The sequence below is a fragment of the Camelus bactrianus genome, chromosome 1 (genome assembly GCF_048773025.1).
Source record: "Camelus bactrianus isolate YW-2024 breed Bactrian camel chromosome 1, ASM4877302v1, whole genome shotgun sequence".
In the NCBI taxonomy this organism is placed as follows: Eukaryota; Metazoa; Chordata; class Mammalia; order Artiodactyla; family Camelidae; genus Camelus; species Camelus bactrianus.
Genome location: NC_133539.1, coordinates 45184274 through 45204950, shown reverse-complemented (window position 1 = coordinate 45204950; position 20677 = coordinate 45184274). Strand labels below are relative to the sequence as shown.

General features: G+C 36.3%; 1 protein-coding gene across 8 annotated transcripts in view; it reads left to right on the top strand.

Annotated features, from left to right (window-relative positions):
• Positions 1–20677, top strand: part of CBLB (Cbl proto-oncogene B) — a 259796-nt gene that overhangs the window by 71978 nt on the left and 167141 nt on the right. For 7 of the 8 annotated variants that reach the window (XR_012506666.1, XM_074362754.1, XM_074362784.1 and 4 more), the window contains exon 3: positions 10176–10426. Coding sequence is in view for 6 of the 8 variants with exons in the window: in XM_074362754.1 (XP_074218855.1) it covers positions 10176–10426 (251 nt within the window). In the remaining 2 variants the exon portion in view is untranslated. Of the gene's footprint in view, positions 1–10175; positions 10427–20677 lie in introns of those variants that run through there. The other variant, XM_074362795.1, reaches the window with a different exon arrangement.

Below are 20677 nucleotides of genomic sequence, written 5' to 3'. Positions count from 1 at the left end.
TTGCTACCCTGTCTCACAGTAATAAAAAGGCATTGATAATTACAAATTGGAAATATGTTTTATTCAGTGGTGTAATGCAGAAGCATCTCCCACATGTGTTTATCTTTTCTTCTTTGTCAGTGTTGAAGGAAGTGGTTCATAATATCAACACTGTCCCGGTGATTACATCAGGAACTTTATTATTAGTCCAAAAGCTAATCCCTTGACACATTACCTAACTGTTTTGTAAAATAACTGCCATAGTGTGAGTTTAGCTTGTGAATAACAGAAGATAGTAGCTTTCAAATCTAACTGACAGTTATGTAAAAGGCAGGGGTAGGTATTTAGCATGTTTTCTTTATGAAGCCTCTTCAACAAGATCAGATCTTAAAGAGTAAATCTGAGAACAGGTACAGTGTGTCTCAGCTACCTGCAAAGTAAAATAACTTATCTCACAGGGAATATGAAGTAGTCTTAGACCATAAAGGAACTATCTAGTAAGTATGTAGTTTCACCATTCCCTGGCCTCTAGAATTTTAAATAGTCAACTGAGATTCCAGTTCCAGCTAACTGTTGCATTTTCAGAGGTTAGGCTTTCTGTACAAGGTCACTGAGAGTAGGAGGGAGTAATTGCTCAGTTGTGTTCCTTGTAAGATGTAAAGTGTTTTTTAAGAAAACATTAGTGGCAAGGAGTTAGTTTAATACATCTATTGAGAGAAAGAATAGGAGCATAAACTGGAGCATCTCATTTAGATATATTTCTAGTCCTGGCTCCATGCATCAACAGCTGACTCCAAACTCTTCAAGCCAGTGGATGCCTATTCAGTATAGAAGCAGAACTGTTACTCCTGAATACATAGCAAGGTTCAAATACACTCTAGAATGTAAAGTCTGTTCCTGAGTCATTGGAGAGATGGAGGTTCTTAAACATCTAAACATTTATTGAGGATGTATTGTGTTCCTACTAAGTGCTTATTACTGGGGCTGCAAAGCTGGGCAAGCTATAACTTTGCCTTTGACTTGTCAAGGAACTCGGAGACCAGCACCATAGCCAGGCATATGAATGGATGATTGCCAGTAGTCTGGAAAGGGCTGTAGTGCAGACCTGTACAAAGTACAGGGGGAGCAGAGTAATGGGGAGCAGAGCAGAGAACATCCACCTTGTTTTTCTGGCCGCTGCTCAGACAGTAGCCTGTCTGGATTCTGCTGGCCACTGCCTTCAGGAACAGCATTATTGTACTCTTGTTGGAAATGCTGAGGTGAGGGTAAGGAAATGATTGCTAATCAGTATGTTAGGAATGATAATTTATTAATGTGAGGTTCCTGAGCATGGTTTTTACAAGCATCTTAGCCAGGTGATGGAAAATGGGAGAAACAGCTTTTCATCTAATAGATACTAAAAGTACTGAGCTCACGTGGATGTTCAGGAAATTAAGACATCATTAATTGATGCCAGAGAGCAAAGCAAGTTGAGTACCTGCCTGTGTTTTTGTCTTGCTGTCCTTGTCATTTATTTGAAATCACATGACTGAAAGAGTTTTAAAAGCATTTAAAAAGTGTTGATGCCACACAGCCTTTTCCTGCCTTTTATCCTCAGTACATTCAGTACATTTGTCAAGCTTGGAATATAATTCATTCATTTATAATTTCACTTTAACCGTAATATATTTAAAAGTTTTGTCAGTCAAGATGCTTGTTATATACAGCTATGAAAAGATAAGAGTAAGTATTCTTTTCTAAGTTGAATTCCTCATACCTCTGAAAAATATCGCACATGGAGTAAAACTTAGGTTTTGGATGTCTGTTGTTTGTGTTTATTGGAGTTGAGAATATCACTGTCCTTGGGCCCTTGGAACAGGGAATATCATTTATTTGAATTATTCTTCACGTACTTGCTTTTCCTCACTGAGGTTGTTCTATATTAGTAGAATCATGGGCCCTCGTAGACTTGGATAGATATTAGCACATTAAGTGCCTGGGTAATTTTTTGTTTAGTACTGAATTAGATTTTGAATTTGTGCTTAAATAAATGAAGTGATCCCAAAGCTGGGCACTTGTCACTTCTAGGAAAAGCTTTTGAATAAAGTCAAAGAGTTAAAGGAATCCTCCCAAAAGTTACCTGGGCTTATCCTTGTGATACAGAGCATACATTTAACAAAAGCCTTAATCAGTTCGTAATCTTTTAACTCCTATAAAATTTAACTATTCAGATTTTGAACCAACTTCTTCCTTTCTTTTGTTGTTTTATATGCTATCTATTGATTTCATCATTCATTTGTCATATCCCAAGTGTGGAAAGATAGAGGTTTTTAAATAACCGTGTCATCTTGTAGTAAGTGCTGTAATATGATCTAAATAAAGTGCTGTGACGTGGTATGTGGTGGGTGTTAATGTTGCGTGCTAGAGGTGAAACGCTGGTGTAGCATGCAGCTCGGAGGAGGTGGAGGTACCACCCAGCTATTCTTTAGTGGATTGGATTCCAGTGAGGTGGAGGACACATCAGGCTGAAGGATTGATGAGTAAAGGGAGATTGCTGAGTGAGAGAAGTTAAGATAGAGAAAGGTGAAGAGGCTTTGACTGCTTTGTCAAGGAATTTGGACTTTATTTATTTGGCAGACAGAATCATTGAAATCCTTGAGCAGAGTGAAAGTCAAGGCTCTGCTGTGATAAAGTACTCTGTTGACTCTCGAAAGGATGGATTAAGAGGAAAGAAACTAAAATGTAGAAATAATGATCAAGAGGAATTAAAACACACTGGGCAAGAAATAATGAGGGGCTGAGCTAGAGAACTGACATAGGTGTAGCAAGTGTAGGTTCAAATGTGGGAGGCACTTTGGAGTAAAATCTAAGGTCCTGGTGACCCTTCAGAGATAGAGGATGAAAGAGAAGTTGAAGTGAAAGTGACTCTTGAGGTTTTCAGCTTAGTTGACTCTAAAGGCAGTGATGGTCTTTATTAACATAGGAAGAAAAAGAGGAAGCTTGAGAGTTGGTGCATGGTAAGTTTGTTTTTGGCCATGTTGAGTGTGACATGCCAGAGTGAAATCCATTTTGAAGTCAGAAAATTGAATGTGCAGTTAAAGAGAGAAGTTGAAGTTGGAGACATATGTTCGGTAGATATGTCATGGAGGCAGCATTTCAAGCTATGGCCAGCAAGAGATTTGGAAGGCAGAATAGAAGGTGGGAGCTGGAGATAAAATGAGAGATTGGAACTTTGGGCTGTGTTGGGGTGTGTATCTATAATTAGATGGCAGTGAAGGGAAGAGAATCCTGCAAAGGACAGATGAGACAGATAAAAAAGAATCAGAGCCGGATTGATTTCCTGGGTAGAGATAGCTTTACTAAGGAGATAGTTTCAAATTCTGAGAAAACGAAGATCAAGTTCAAGTGGAGAAACCAAGCAGGATGAAAGTTTGAGAAGTCATTGAGTGTCTTGAGTAGAGGCTGTTGTTGATCTTTCAGAGTAGTTTTGCTTATGTAGTGGGGCTAGATTAAAACAAGTATGTGGATTATTTAAAAAAATTGTTCTAGAACTGGGACAACTAGTGAAAAGAAAGTTCTGATGGACAGCTTGAGGGTTTGAGCAGAGCATAAGTTTATGTGTGTTGGGTGTGCTGTTGGAGAAGTTTGTGGTTTGAGGGGAAGGAATGTAGGTAGGGAGTAATTTATGATGTAAGGCAAGAAGAAATAATTGATAAAGTGGCATCCCCTAATGTGGAAGGGAAAGGCTGAGGACAAGTAGAAGGGTAGTCCTTGTTAGATAACTGTAAATTCCACTTGCAGAAGAGGAGAATAAGGAAATACACAGAGTAGTTTTGAGGGAACTTGTAAATTTAATGTTAGATTGTCAGGAAGTGATTTGACATGTAACACTTGTAATGTTTAAAATAATGTTTTAAAATTGTGTGTTGTAGAATAAGCAATATATATTTTAACAGGTTTTCTAGCAGTTAAGTACATAATTAAGTAACAAATTGAAATGGAAATCAGTTCTGAACCTTTACATTAAGATCATCTTAAAAACATACTGTGACTTAAATGGTGCTGCAGTGCTATTTTTATCTACTCTGCTTGGGCATTTATTTAAGGTGTTTTTTTTTTAATGCATTTGTGAGATGCTGACTTTTTCCTAGTAATTAAAGAAGCATTTTGAAAATATCCAACTAAATTTTTAGCTCTTTCACATGTTAATATTTAAATAATTAAGCTCACACTGTTTTCCATTAGGGATCCCCAAAATAGTTCTTAAATATTCTACCATTTAAAAAATTCCAGATCAGCTGAGTACCAGTGTACTGACTGCACGTCAGGAGTAAGGATCTGGACTTATTAGCCTTATTTGCTGCTTTTCTACACAAAACAGGAGACTTTTTAAGGGTTTCAGGTAGTATGATGAACTTTAGGAACTAAATGAAAGAACTTTTCATGATCCCCAGCAAGGAGGTCAGTGCCTTGGCCTAATTCTTGTAGTTTTGCAAAACCTGCAGGTATTTTGCCGTGTTGTGGTATAAAGTGGAAGGAGAAGAAATCCTAAAAAGTTGTCAGTGCCCACTGTGTGCAGAGCACTCCACTTCTAAGAGTTGTAACATCCTAAGGGGTTTCCAGAAGAAAGTGGTCCAAGGTTGTAAAGCTAGTTAATGACAGGGAAAGATCCCAAGATTGACTGATTCTCAAGCCTGTGTTCTTAGTATGCAGATTCAAGCACACTGCTTCAGGGAGTTATATGATTCTTCCTCTTTCCATGAGAAGTAAATCAAAATGATCTTTACCCCGTATGTTTGAAATGATCAAGCCCTTCTCCAAACTTTGTCCTCATTTGTAGACAGGTTTATTCAATATAGAGATACACATATATACTATTTGTGATATTACTTCTGAGAAGTTCCTCCTTACTTTGCTCCTTTCCTCCTTTTCTTCCCCCTTTCCTCCATCAAATATTTGTGAGATTCTACATTAGGTGATAGAGATAGACCAGTCAGAGGGAGATGCTCTCTACCCCGAAGGAAGTTCCACTCTCATTTGGAAGAAAGGTGGTGAACAAATGAATACACAGTTGACAGCTTAATTACAACTTGCCAATTATTGAATGATGTGTTTTATATGTCTTCTAAAGAAACCTTGAAAACCATAGAAGAATTGATAGTTTCCCCCCAATCGTACTATGATTAATTTCTAGACTCATAACCAATTATATGCTAACCTTCTTGTTTTGCCCAGTTAATATTCTGTGTAGAAAGAGTTCTATATTATTTTAATGTTTTTTTTAACATTTTCTGCTGTACACATTTTTATACTTTTGTATACTTAAAAGTGATTGATTTGTTGAACTAAGATGAAGAGAACCCAAAGAACTCATAGATACTTTTTTATCTTAACGATGTACTTGTAAGTAACTGCAGTAAGGAATCTCTTACAACAGTACCTGAGGAGCACAGACAAGGGATTCTTTCAGGCTTCCTACAGTGTCTTTAAGAAATAGGATATTTCACTTTGCAGGTACAGTTCTTGATTTAATATAACTGAATGCTCCGTGAAGTGAGGTGTGTTTTATAATGAAAGTCGGCTTCGGTATAGGCACAATTCCTTACTGTTGAAGTTTCCATTTGCTTCAGTGGAATTTCTTTTGTAGGTTTCAGAGGCTGGTTTGAACCTTGTTTGCAGGAAATATGTTAGCTGACCTAATACCTCTTTGTTACCTTTTGGCTGGAAATTTTAATTAAAGCAGAGTCAGGAAACTTTACCTGCAAGAGTGTTCCAAGAATAATGAATGGCTTTGAAAATCCTTATAGCCCTAGTAAATCCTGTGTTTATATTTGTGCCTTTGCTTTGATACTGTTGAATATATATTTTAGGTATGTGAATACATATTCATATATTTATTGAAATACACACAGTATGTATATTATATATAAAGTATGTATTTTTATGTATGTGAGTCAATGCATAGATAGGCATATACAGAGAGGTCTACTTAAAAATCTTTGAATACATTTCAAGAAATATATCGGGCAATAGTATACTGTTCTGGAGAGAGTTCCTGACTCTTAGATCCAAACACTAGAATTCTGAGCAGTAAACTCAGCTAGGATCCGTGTCTTTGTTTTAGCATTGTCATGTCACAAAGAGGGAGTTGCTCTTGGTGATCTCCAAGGTCCTTTTTAACTCTAAAATCCTATGAGTCAATGACTTTAATGAAATTTTTAGCCCAATTCCAATGCTAAATATTTTGCCTTTCAGTTCAAAAGCAAAGAGTAACATTGCTAATGAACCAGTCCTTTTATGTGGCAGTTGGTGCCCTAAAAAGTTCATCATTGTATAGTGTGAGAGTAGATTTGTTCTTTGTGAAAGCTCTGCTGTGCTGGGACCCACTTTCATTCTAGGGAGCGACTCTGAGATCTCTAGAAGAGGTCTCAGTCATTTGAATCTGAACTTGAACCTTGCGGTGAGCTTGAGTTTTCTCCTTAAAATACTGTCTGTAGAAAAGCAATTTTTCTTTCCCTGGCGTTCACAGTTCCTTGCACATAGCAGGCACTCAATAAATATTTATTGGATTGAATTGAATCTGACCTGCTTAGAAGTCATCGTCCTGGTGTAGGGTTATTCATTTTCGGCAGGAGCTGTCATCAATCACAGAGTTTAATACTAATCCAGCTGATGAACTGCACATTCAGCGGCATATAGCAGTAGTTCAGCATTTTAGGTTGCACTTTCCCAAGTGCAAATTTAGAAAACCCCGTGGCCTACCAGGGCCTTGACAGACTGACTCTAGCCTGTTTCGAATCTGCTCGTACCACTCACCTCTGGGCTGCCCATGCCCCGACCTTTTAGAATGACTGCGCTGACTCCTCTTCACACAACTCAGCTCTCTGGGGCCTCTGAAGCCTTTGCACAAGCCTTTGCCTGGAATATTCCTTTTGCAAACTTAAGTACAACTTTCGTGGCTCTCCCACAGAGATGTGTCTGCGTCACTCCTCCTCCGGCACTTTGTACGCTCCTCCATTACAGCTAAGACTCTCCTGTACTTCTGGTCTAAGCCTCCAGTCTTTTTCACTAGAACACTCCTTGAGGACAGGTCTGTGATTTATTCCTTGCTGTATTCCCCACGGGCCGGAAACAGTGCCTGACACACAAATGTTTGTAGAATTAACGAATGGGTCCTGAAGTTCATGTAAATTTGCAAATGGAATAAAATAAAAATGTAAATGAGTTTGACCAGGGATCATTAATTAGATGCCTAATTCTAATTGAATTATGATATAGTTAGAAGGAAGATCAGCTCAAGATTCATAAGATGCAGGCTCTGGTGTTGGATTAATGATTTTTTAATAGTCCCTTAATCTTTGTAGTTCTTAGTTGCTTTATCTGAAAATGAATAGATTGGACAGAATCTTTACTAAGATCCCTTAGAGCAAGAATTACATTGCTCCTAAGTTAATTACAGAGAACTAGGTCTCTTCTGCCAGACTGCTTGAGGCAGGAAGTATGCTCTAGTCATCTATAATTTCCTGGCACTAAGCTCAGTACCTGGTGTATAGTAGTTATTCAGACAATTTCACTGAATAAAGCAATAAATTCTCTGATAGAATTACAATTTCAATGAAGCAAATGAGAAAAAGGTCAGGTAGAGAATAGTAAATTACAAATCTGTAACATTTAAAAGAATCTCTTAAAGAACAGTACTTTGGAATGTCTGAAAAAAATACCTGAGAGAAATTTTTCATTTATCTATTAAAAAATTTTACCAGTTGGAGGAAATGAATTTAAAACTGCCTAGACCCCTAACTACAAGTTAATAATTTATCAATCTGTGACATGTTGTACCGAATTTTATGTTGCTGAAATTAAAAGGCTTGCTGTGGAATGTTAGTGGTGATATTTTTGAAATTTGTGTATATTTGTGATACTATCTTTTAGTTTTAAGAATTGAAAAAAATGTATCTTGTTTCAACCAGGATTTGTTAAATCATTGAGGTATTTGGGACTTTATCAGCCTTTGGGGGAGAATGAGCTTCTCTGATTATATCCAAGTGTCACAAAAATAAAAAGAGGGCAAAAAGATTAATTAGCCCTTTTAACTATACTTTTGTAAAGATCTGGCATTATTTAATAAATGAGGTACTCTCTTACCTTTCCAAGAATTTCTTTAGATCAAAATGATACTCTTATATTCTTACAAAGGTATACGCCTATACCTTTGGGTTATTGATTTGAATACTATTATGTGTACCTTTGGGTTGTTGATGTGAATACTATTGATTATGTATAGTTCAGTCATGAAAATAAGGAAGTAATATCATATTTATGTGTAAAAATGAATATAAAGAATTTTAGAATAAGTCAACCAGATCATCTACACGTGCACTTGTTAGTTCTGTACTGTATGCTAGACAGGTCTGTTTTGGGCACTGTATACAAAGAGGAAGGAGATAGAATGCCTTGGTTAATGTGGCAAACAGTTCTCTTAAATTAGGGGCTGATGCTTGATAGTTTGAGCCAAACTTTTCTCCCCACAAAAGATGACAGAATTATTTCTTAAAGAAAGCAAATTTAAGAGTACCTTTTCCATTTGTTGTTTCCTTGATTTATTGCGTTTGTGGTTCTTGAAATTATTATCATTCAGCTCTTTCATTTGGCCCAGGCATTTTTATGAGTGCCCCTAAATGAATGCCTGTTTTGTAGAACCTGAAGTTTGGAGTGGTCCTTTCAAAGAACAAAAGTGCAGATCCAAAATTGGGTATGAAAGTGATTTTTTTGAGAGCTATAAAAAAGTCACAGCAAGTTATAAATTTTAAAAAATGGATAAGTCCACAGAGAAATAATCAGAGAAATAATCTAGTCTCTGTACACTTTATACCTTGATTCTCTTCCCCTGCCCACATACACCTCCAGTCCTGGGGACCACGGGACCCAATCAGATTGCCAAGTTTGAACAGGACCTTCCTGCTCTGATGCTGGTGTAGTTAGCACTGCGGACACTTGAAATATTCCTGAAGCCATTCTTTCATCACAGCTGCTGACAGTAATGTAATTAGTTCTAGGAGTGACCTTGCACCTCACTTAAATCTTCCACTAAAGCCAAACTAAGGATATCTTCAACTCAAACTCCCATTAGCCAGATTCCAAAAGTGTCCCTGGCTACTTCAGTGCCACCCTACAGCAGGCTAAGTTTGACAGAAGGAAAGTCACTCTTGAAAAAAGGGCAGAAATCTTAACCAGCTGTGTTGAAAATATCTTACTCTTGAAAACTCACACACAAAAAAACTTACGACGAAAGCTTTAGCAGAGGGGCTAGCTTCTCAGTAGATCTGCCTTTATGTGTACATTTTGCCTTTTTTTTAAGAGTGCACACTGTACATACACTGTGTACACACTTGTGCAATTCCCAGTTATTTCATAGAAAAAAACTGTTTAATTGGATGATTCTTTATGCTCTAGTTTGAAGGGTAACTTGGTTCTGACGAAGTCACACGAACTTGTAGAGGTGAATGCAGTGGCAGTATCACTACGTCTTCTTGCTGGCAGAGGGTGTTTTCAGTTCTGCAGGCAGCCCTGAACGCCCCAGTGCCCGGGCCGCACCTGATGGAATGACTGAGCCGTCACGTAGCATGTGTTGTCAGGCCTGGGTTACAATGTGAAGAGGTGGAAAAGACTCGTTGTGACCTCACCCCCATTGGCTACTTAAGGATTCAGTTATTAAAATTGCTCCTCTTTGTTTTAGTCTCCCAGGGTTCAGGAACAGTACACCAAAAAACAAGTTAAAATCCCTGAAAGAGCTATAGCTGGAAAATGGTATCTGAATGTGAGGTGTTAAGCTGGGCCGGCAGACGAGGCCCATTCCCTCATTTTTGTTTTAAACAGAGACTGTTAGTGGTTGACAGAAATTTCCACACTGAAGTTCTGTTAAGCTGCGAACACTGGGATGCTGGAGACAAGAGAATGAAAACTTTCAGGGTTGAAAGTAAAGGTCCAACAGAGGAAAAACATATGGGAGGAGAAGAAAACAATTTAATTGTGTTAAAACAGATGAGAATGTAGATTCTTTGTAGATAGGTAATAGTAACTTTAAGATCAAAATTTATATGATGGAAAACAAGGAAGTAGTACATTGTTTGATAAGTTTCTCAGTTTTTCTGTAAAACAAAGTGTTGCAGTTCATATGAAAATGTTTCATTTTTTGTCTTTTTTTTTTTTTTTTTTAGGTCAGACTGTGCCAAAATCCCAAACTTCAGTTGAAGAATAGCCCACCATACATACTTGATATTTTACCTGATACATATCAGCATTTGAGACTTATATTGAGTAAATATGATGACAACCAGAAACTTGCCCAGCTCAGTGAGAATGAATATTTTAAAATCTACATTGACAGTCTAATGAAGAAGTCAAAAAGGGCAATAAGACTCTTTAAAGAAGGCAAGGAGAGGATGTATGAAGAGCAGTCGCAGGACAGGTAAGAATATTTCAGATTCCATTTTTCTCAGTGTTAGGGTTGCTTATGCTGCTTTTTGTTTCACAGTTAGAATAGTGTCATCATGTACTTGTTTTGAGAGAAGTATCCTTGCGTTTGTGTATTCGCTTTTCACATTGTTTAAACATTGTAGTTTTACGCAAATTTATTTGTGTTAATAGCTAATTCATGAGACAGTGGTCTTATTTTTTTGGAGCAGTTTGATTTTGCAGAAAAATGACTCAAAGTAAAGTTCCCATGTACTCCCTCCCCCATATGCGTTTTTCCTGTTACTAACATCTTGCGTAGTGTGGTACATTTATTTGTCACAGTGATGAACCAGTATTGATGCAGTATTATTAACTAAAGTTCATAGTTTATATTAAGTTTCATGCTTTGTATTGCACAGTTTGATGAGTTTTGAAAAATGTATAATAATGTCCTGTACTTCCCATTACTGTATCACATAGAGTAGTTTCACTGCGCTAAAGATGCCCTGTGCTGCCCCTGTTCATTTCCTCCTCGCCCTCCTGCCTCCCCTGTACACCTTCGGAACCCCTGGCAAAGGCTCATCTTTTTACTATCTCTCTAGTTTTGCTTTCTTCAGAATGTCATGTAGTTAAAACCATATAATATGTAACATTTTCAGATTGGCTTCTTTAACTTAACAGTATGCATTTAAGGTCATTCCATGTCCTTTCATAGCTTGATAGCTGATTTCTTTTTATTGCTGTATAATTCTCCATGACATGGGTGTAGCACAGTTAGTTTATCCATTCACCTATTGAAGGACATCTTGGGTTGCTTCCAATTTTTGGCAGCTATGGTATAAAGCTGCTATAAATATTCGTATGCAGGATTTTGTGTGGACATAAGCTTTCAGCTCATTTGAGCAAATACCTAAGAGCATGATTGCTTGGTATTAGGGTAAGCCTTCATTTAGCTTTGTAAGAAACTCCCGAACTGTCTTCCAGAGTGACTGTGCCATTTTGCATTCCCGCCAGCAGTAAATGAGAGTTCCTGTTGCTCCACATCTACCAGCATTTGGTATTGGACAGCATCTTCAAGACACAGTCTTGACTGGATGTGTGGTGTGGCAGGTGTGGGTGAAAGATGTAACTTCAATTCCTGTGCTTTGACTATTAAGTACTGGACTGGCGTGGCGATGACTGAAGTGATATCAACTGAATCCACATTTTAAAGCGAGGATTCTTGACTTCATTAAAGTCTATTTGGCTATTTCAATGTTAAATTTTATGATCTATCTTAAACTTAAATAAAGAAGATAATAGAGTTTTCCACTTCTGGGATATTTTAATTATATCTGAAATATTCACTGATAGTGATAGTCTATTGAAATTTCCAGATTGGAAAACAAATATTAATTAAAATATATAATGTCTTAACATAGTTGAGTTGAATTTTAGTTTAAGACACTTAACCTCTCTAGATTTTAGTTTCCTTAGATATGGGAAAACGTCTTAAGAAATCTCTAATGTTTCTTTCAAGTCAGAAAAACTAGCCTTATTTAGTCTAATGAAACATAGGATTATATGACAGAAAATTCAGTTACCTAGGGGTGTAGACTCTGAAGTTGTCTGTAAATACCAGCCAAACAAATACCCAGAGTGAGTAAAACCATCAAATTCAAACATAGAAAAACTCTCTGCCAAATGTAAAATGACATAAATGTTTACTTATTTATAATTTACTCTCTAAATTAGTGATGAATCCTAACGTACTCGTAGGAGTCTAGCCAATAGTGTAACTAGGCTCATCACATAATATTCCTGGACCACAGTTTATACATCTTGTGGGTGGCGAATCTTCTAGTTAGTCGCCTTTTAGCTTCAAAGCTCTTAAGATTCTCTCCAGGACTATTAATGGGCATTTGAATTGCCAGCGGGTGCCAGAAGTAAGGAAGAGAAATATGATTGTTTGCTCTTGTAGACTTTTCAAGAAGGGTCAAGGTTGTGGGAAGCCAAATGTTTATATTTAAATCTGTATTTTTACTTTGTAGTTTTACCAGTGATCTAATAAAACTCAGTTGATTTAGAAATTATCTTTGCACTTCTTCAAACTTGGTAGCCCTGAAATTTTTCTTGATCCAGCAACGTAATCCACTAAATTTTACTTTTTAGGGAATCAGGGCAGTGAGAAGGTGCTTAACTTCTAGGACTAGGAATTTGAGTGAATACAGTGTTTTAACTGGATGTAGTAATACATGATGTGGTAAACTTGTACCCAACTTTTACGTCTTTTTTTTATAAACTTGAAACATTTTCTAACTCAGCAGATGTCTTATAACTACCACTTCATTTATAAATTGATTTTTTTTTTTTTGGCTTTTTATGTGGGGATTTACCAGGGGGAAATTTTATAAACATTGGTTGATCGTGTGTTGAGTCCCATAGGTGACGGTAGATTGCATAGTGCTAACTGAGTGCGTTGAGGCAACTTTGTAAATTCTGTGTTTTAAGCATCCAAGTAAATTTTGTCACTGTCTTAAATTCAACCCTAAGACAAAGTTTATTGAATCCTGTGCTGGTGTAGCATGTTCCTAATTAGATTTTTCTGTCATCATGTTCCATTTTCTGACAGTGTTCAGTGGCCACTGTGTTTATGCAAAACTTACACTTAATAAGTGTCTGACCATAATTCATAATAATGTGCCATTCTTACTATACCAGAAGAAGACATAGATTTTTGATTTGTGTCTCTTTTCGTAGTAATATACTTTTAAGGGTTCACTTCTGTGTTCCCTTAGTACTCCAGATGCAAACTGAGACTAAAACATGCTGTTGTACAGGGAGCTTGGAGGCATTTTGTTCTATAGAATATGAAAGAAGCTTCTTAGAACATTCTCATGGTTGTTAGGCAATAGAGTGTTCTTTCTACTTAGTAGAATGACTCTAATGTGTATGACACACTGATTATTGGGATTAATAAAAATTCTCTGAACAATCCTTTTTTAAAATTCTATAAATAATGTCACTAGGGACATTAGTATTTTTAAGCTAAAAATGAAGGACAGTAATAGTAGAAATAGTAATTTGGAATTCATTAACTAAACCAGTACATCCTTGAGTGATTTGTATTTTATTGAAGAAAATTTTGCTGGACGAATGAATGAATCAAAATGTTTGTTTTAATGTTCCTGTTGTATGGAAAGTAAACTTCTTTGTGGGTGTGTTTGAAACGTAAGGGCAAATGGGAAAAAAAAATCAGGCATCAATTTGAACTAGCTGTGTTTTAATTGATTGCTAAAATGAGTAGCCTAAATTTTTAAAGCAATTTCATGTAAATGTGATAAATATGATAACAAATAGAAAAATAAATAGGTATAGCAAATGGCACATAAGGTATTCCCTGCATAGAGGGTGAGAGGTAGAAATTATAGTTAGATGAATTTATTTGCTACTGAAATAGATATTAAGGGCACACTGTTCAAGCCTCTTGCTTTGAGAATAGGTTGAACAATGATCTCTGGTAGAGGCGGGCTGCATGACCTGCTTGACTTTTACAGTGAACCTCTTCATTCTCTAGTATTGCTTTTTCCAAGCCCCCCATCTCTCTCCCAAACAGTTGAAGCTCACTGCGTTGGTGCTTGTCCAGTGTTTAAACCATTCTGAGCTGTTAATTTTTGGAAAGAGTAACTCAGTGATTTCTAGCGCACATAATGGTTTCGAGTGCATGCATGGAGTAGGGGTGAGGAATCATGTAGAGAAGGGACAATTTATAGTTTCAAGCACAGAGAGGAGGAGAAACTTTATAATATAACTGCTTAAAGTTTAAGGGCAAAAGTCAAAATGGTGTGAAGGTAGTTGCAGCTGACAAGTGTGAAAATGACAGGAGATTCTTTTCTTCAGCGATGTGACTGGCAGTTTCATCAGTTGACCATTTTAATAGAAAAATTTACTCTTTCATGTAAAAAGTTATGTATTAATCACCTGCTCTGCAGCATCTTGTGTCGGACACTGTGTTTTTGTAGAACACCCGGAGGTGATAGCCTCACGATAATCAGATTTTCCGTATTTTAGAACTGCTTCAGTGAACCAGAGTGCTACAACCCATTTTTCCTTCCCACACTCTGGTTTTCAGCCACTGAAACAAAACCAAAAGTCAACTGAGGTGGAAACATAGCTCTGTGTTCGATAACCTATCTGTGAAGAAAATAAAAGCTTTTAAAAAATTCATGCCAAAGAGTAATACATAGATGTTGTCTTACTGTTAATATCATTTGAAAGCCCCTGGACCATTTGTTATGCACATGTGTTGTAGGAAACAAATCATGGTTTGCATAGCTTGTGTAATAATACTCATTCCAAGTAAGATTTTTAAAAAAGTATTTTAACATTAGAAAATTAGTCCCAGAAGGTGCTGGCCTTTATTTAAAATCTTCAGGAACATCAGGCAAAGTATCTTTTTCTCTATTGACCATTTGGTTGGAAAAATTAAAATACATAACTAGCTATGTTAATAAAGTGTCTTTCCGCCTAAAGGACTACAAATCACTGTGCTTGCTCTGTACGCCTGTGTTGTAATTCACAAGGTAGTGTACTAAGAGCATTTTGGAACTGACGCACTGAAGATAAGTGGTCAAGTTAAAAGTTGAATCAAAACAACGTCAGTTATAACAATAATAGCAATAAGAGCAACAACAAAACACAAAGCTGCACACAAACCTGCTTGCTTTCCTCATTCCACTGTATGACAACATTGCTTTGGCCAAAGAATAATGGGGTCTTAATTGAAATGTTTAAATTGGTACAAACCAAATACATGTTGATTGCATGGTCTTTGAAGCAGGTTTGAAATTCCTCATGGGTGTTCAGTTTAACCCTACAAAGGGAGTAACCTGTTTGCACAATGTGGGCTCCATGTAATAGTTCTACTTATTACTGGACCTCACGGTGAATAGCCTTGTTTATGATCCCACATGAAGTTCCACATCTTCTTCTAGGCAGCCCTGAACATTGTGAGCAGGACACAGGGACAGAGTGCTGTGGAACTGAGTGCAGGAGTCTGGTGGTCTGATGCTCTTTCTACTCCAAGTGTTCTTTGTAACCTTGGTTGCTTTCCTGACTCCAGTTTGTGTTTTCAGTCTTTAAATTACTTTCTGGATATTCACAGTATTTGCCGGCTCAGACATTTCAGCATCAGAAAATGAAGATGTAGTTTGTTTCAGACTAAATGTTACTGTTGTTCCATCAGTCTAGTAAATAATTTTTCAAATCCAGTAGTAGTTTCTAGTAAAAACACTGTTTTTGTTATTAAAGTAATCATTTGCTGGAGAATTAATCTTAAGGAAGTTATGTCTTTTATAAATGTTTTGCATAGTCCTGAATGTATTCCATTTGTTTTTGAAATATTGTTTAATGATGCATGAGAGGGAATGGTTTATACTCTCTGAAAAACAATTTTATATTTTAAAAATTAGCCTAATTTTTTCTGTTTCTCTTTTTATTTAACTAATGGTGAAAGTTGCAGTTCTTTCGCATTTCATGAGGACAAGGGACAAGTTGCAAGTAGAGAAGTATGATTTCTAAATAAATCAAAATAGGTCACTGATAGATTTTTGAACACAAGTATTTTAATATAAACACAGTTGCTACTTAATTGTTTCTATATTTATCTGCATTCTAGGCATTTTTCCTTTTCCATGGAAGAACAAAGGAAGTAAAAGATTAATTTTTGATATTTTTAAATGATAATATGTAATTTGGATTCAGAGGACAAACAATAATCAATCCTTTTAAATGGAAATGTGTCTGCCAAGTAGGAAATGGAATTTTCTCTAGAAAAAGTGAACATCTTCCTGAGATTAACTTATAAATGAATTAAAAACTTCATTTAGTCTTGATAAGAATGCTTTCATTCATATTTCAAGAATCAGGGAGATGTGAATATACTTTTCTAAAGTTTGGAAATGAAGGGGCTTATTTCTTTATGAAAGTGGAGGCCACAAGAAAGTTATTGAGACAACTGCTTTCAAAGTTAAACAAAGGGAGTCTGTTAGAGTGGGCAGGTGAGAGCTTGCAGAATCTTTCGCTGTTAAGGACTTTATGGCTAACTACATCCATGCGGCTTGGCTTTGCTAACTGAATGCAGAATAATTTACTTGTTGATTTTCATGTAAGTGAAAAGTGAAAGGGGTTTCTCCAGCAATTTTGTCTTTGGGATATATTTTCAAAATACAAAAGAAAACAAATTATTCTGATATTCAGGTATTCAAATTTAAAACTAAATCCACTGTCCACTGGTTTTAAATTTTAAGTCAAATATTTACATTTAATCCATTTACTTACTGTTTATTTTATTTACTTTTTTTTCCAGCCCTGTGTTAATACCAGTCTCTTACACCTGGTTTATTAGCTATTACAAATTTTATTGCAATTTATTTAAATTCCTTCCAAGTCAAAATATATATATTATGCACACATGATATTTTGATATTTAAATTGGAGAATTTTTTTCCCCTGCAGTTGAGAGTTGATTAAACGTTTATAAATTTCTGAGTGATAACCACTGTATCATAAGACAGTAAGCCAACTCACAGGACTCAAGTGAACTTGACTTTATGCTTGAATACCTTTTCTGTTTTTCAGTCTTAAGACAGCTTATTAAAATTGATGTTTTTCCTTTCAGTAAATATCTGGTGACATTCAAATTTGATAATTAAAATCCAGAAGCACTCAAGAAAGAGTGCCTGTTTTTAGTTTCATAATAACAATACTCCCACAAAGAAGGTTGATGAATGATGTCTTTCAAGTGGCAGATTTGTTATTTAGTTAAAGAGAGCTTCATTGGCAGTTTTTTATAAAACTAAACTGAAGTCTATTTATAAAACAGACAAGCTGCACTGATAATTCTATAGCCTGAGGAATACTTGGAAATCTAGCCCAAGAAGCATCTTTTTTTTTTTTCAGTGACTTAACATAGAAGTAGAGTTGCTGGGAATCGAGACAGATTAGCATCCAGCACTAACGGGGTAGGTAGGTCATAAGATAGTACTCATGTCTGATTGTTTTGAAATAAAATGCTTCAGGAATATTCCATTTTCTAAACCCATTTTTAATATTAATCTTTTGTCTTTAAGCTCATTATTGTTAGAGCATGAGTTCTTGTTGGAGTTTGTATTTATACGTCAATTGTTTATAGATGTGTTAATTATAACAGGATATACATGTAAGGTCATTATAGAAAGTACCCATTTATAGATTTAAATAGTAAGGAGAGAGGCTGCCTGTCTTATTTGGTAGAAGCACTGAGGGACAGATTAAACTGAAAGATAATTTAGATTTATTACTTTTTTTTAATTGAGGTATAGTCAATTTACAATGCTGTGTTAATTTCTAGTGTACTGCACAGTGAATCAGTTATAAATACATATATTCCTTCTCAAATTCTTTGTCATTATAGGCCATTACAAGGTATTGAATATAGTTCCCTACGCTATACAGTAGGACCTTGTTGTTTATCTATTTTATGTATAGATAGTATCCAAAAATCCCAAACTCCCAATTTATCCTTGCCTACCCTCTTCCCCCACCCCATAACCATAAGTTTGTTTCCTGTGTTTTTGAGTCTGTTTCTGTAAATAGCATATGATATCACTTATAATAATCTGAAAAAAAGTACACAAAAAAGGATTTATTTACGTAACAGAGACAGACTTAGATTTATTACTGGAATGTATCATTTTGAGCATCTGATCATGTGATGTAATCACATGTAACCGTAGATGTGTGACTGCATTAGTTTCCTAGGACGTCCATAATAAATCACCACCATGAATGGCTTAAACAACAGTTTGTGTTGTCTTCAGTTGATTCCCTCACACTTCTGGAGCCCAGAAGTCTGAGATCAAGGTGTCAGCAGGGCCAGGCTCCCTCCATCCCTCTAGGGCAGGGTGCTTTCTGGACTCTTGCAGCTTCTGGTTGCCCCAGGCATTCCTTGGTCTGTGGCAGCAGAACTTCAGTCTCTGCCTCTGTCATCATGTGGTGTTCTCCTCTGTGTGTGTGTGTCCAGATTTCCCTCTTAGCAGAAGAGCACCAATCACACTGGATCAGGGCCTAGCCTAATGACCCTGTCTTACCTTTGTTACTTCTACCCTGTTTCCAGATAAGTTCACGTTTACGAATAGGGCCGAGGTTAGGATTTCAACATATCCTTTTAGGGGTCACAGTTCACCCGTAATAGTGACCAAATAGGGCAGTGTAAAATTTATACTAAGGAGGGGGAGGAAAATTGGAAGTCAGAGTGTGTGTCATGAAAGTGTGAAAAACATTGCTTAGTACAAGATAATGCCAAACAAATTACTTAAAATTATTTTTTAGGGGTCTGTAGCTCAATTTTTGTAGTTTTTTTTTTCAGGTTTATAACAACACAGTGAATGAATTTATTGATTTTTTTAATGCAGATATTGAAAACCACGGTGTCAACTTTCATGAATAGTAAAATTTTCATATAAATTGAAATAAATGAATTTACAAGCACCTTGTTTTTAACATCCTTACTGATTTCAGTGTATAAAATGCTATCTCTTTAGAAATTATTAATGCTATGAATATGTATTTTAAATTTAAAGTTATAACATTAATACCTGTGATTATACCTTGATTGAGAATCCCTGCTTTATTCTTTTATTTTGTGATAAACTCTGGAGGATTAATTAAACTAGTTAATTATGACACATCATCATTAAGCCTGTCTACGAAGTTTTCAGTACTGCAGATTTTAAATAAGAGGTGGGAGGTGTTTTCCATGTTGGTGGCATAGATCAGGCTACACTTCACATCTACTTTGTGTCTTTAGTATTATGATATAAAGTATTAGAAGTTTGATTTCAAATTAAGATTTTAGAGAATCAATACAAAGATTTTAGAAAAACAAGAGTAAATTAATTCTAAAAATGGCTTCCTGAGTGGCTTAAACCAGGGGTCAGCAAACTGTACAGAGCTAGATAGTAAATATTTTAGACTTTGCCAGATGGTCTCTGGCAACTACTCAACTCTGCCATTGTCGCAGGAAAGCAGACATAGACAATATGTAAATGGACTGGAATGGCTGTGTTCTGATAAAACTTTATTTGGAAAAATACTGTGGTAGACTACATTTGGCCCATGGGCTGCAGTTTGCCAACTCATGGCTTAAAGTATTGATCTAAATTTTGCACAGTGAAATCTTCAAAGTGTTTTATCAACATAGGCTGAGTATATAAGTTACACCAATTAGTACTGTGTTTGGAGAAAAGTGAGAATACCCTTCCAAGAGCAGTTTGCGCACATGGGGATGGATACTCCTCAGCATTGCTGTCAGATGCCCGAGCTCTTTCTGGCTCTGTAATCTCCTTCCTGAGCGTTGGGTTTGTCCTCATCCTAGTCACCTCGTGGTTGTGGGATTCCCGCTGCAGCTCCATATTTTTTTAAGGCTGCAAGACTCAGGAAAGAAGGGCAGCGCCACATACATACGCCTGTCCTCTCTCTATTGTTGATGAAAAAGCTGCCCCGAACCTTTCCACCAACTTGCTCCCTCCAACAGGTTTCTCTTGGTTCTGTTTAGGCTGAAAAATGGGATATCTAGATAGTAGTGAGAACATTGTGGTGTAAATTTTTTCTTGTTGGTTTTCTAGGGGGGAGAAGTATTTAAAATTAAAAGAAGGAACAAATTTACGAAGACAGCTTCATCTCAAATTCGTTATCCTTTGAAAGAAAACAATTCTGTTTTCTTCTTTCATTGAGTAATACCTCATACTCTTTTAAACTTTGACAACTGGAAACTTATGTTCAGACCCAAGTAATTGAAGGCAAATCATTAGTTTCAACAGGAAAGAAAGGTGGAAATTATGTTTTATAAGACTTGTATTATTATCTTTGTTATCAAACATACCTCAAAGGTGAGTGATAAGTTTTCCAGTTCCACTTTCTTTCTTGAGAAGTTCAGTGGAATGGAGATTACGTGACTTGACAGGAATTGAATATGTTCACGTGTGATGTATTTGTAAATGATGCCGCGTTACCAGTTGGCGTGTGGGAGCCTGTAGCTGTTAGCATCCTAAGGGTATCAGGGTTGTAAACCTTTTTTCAACTTTATTTCAGGAAGACTCGTTTGAACAACTAGCACTTTTTATACTTGTAAAAATGAGGTGTTTTCTCATCTTCATTCAGCCAGTATTGATATTATATGTCAAATAGTCAGGAAAAGGAACTTTTTTTTTTGCAAGACCTTTTATATTAGTTAAATTCCCGACTG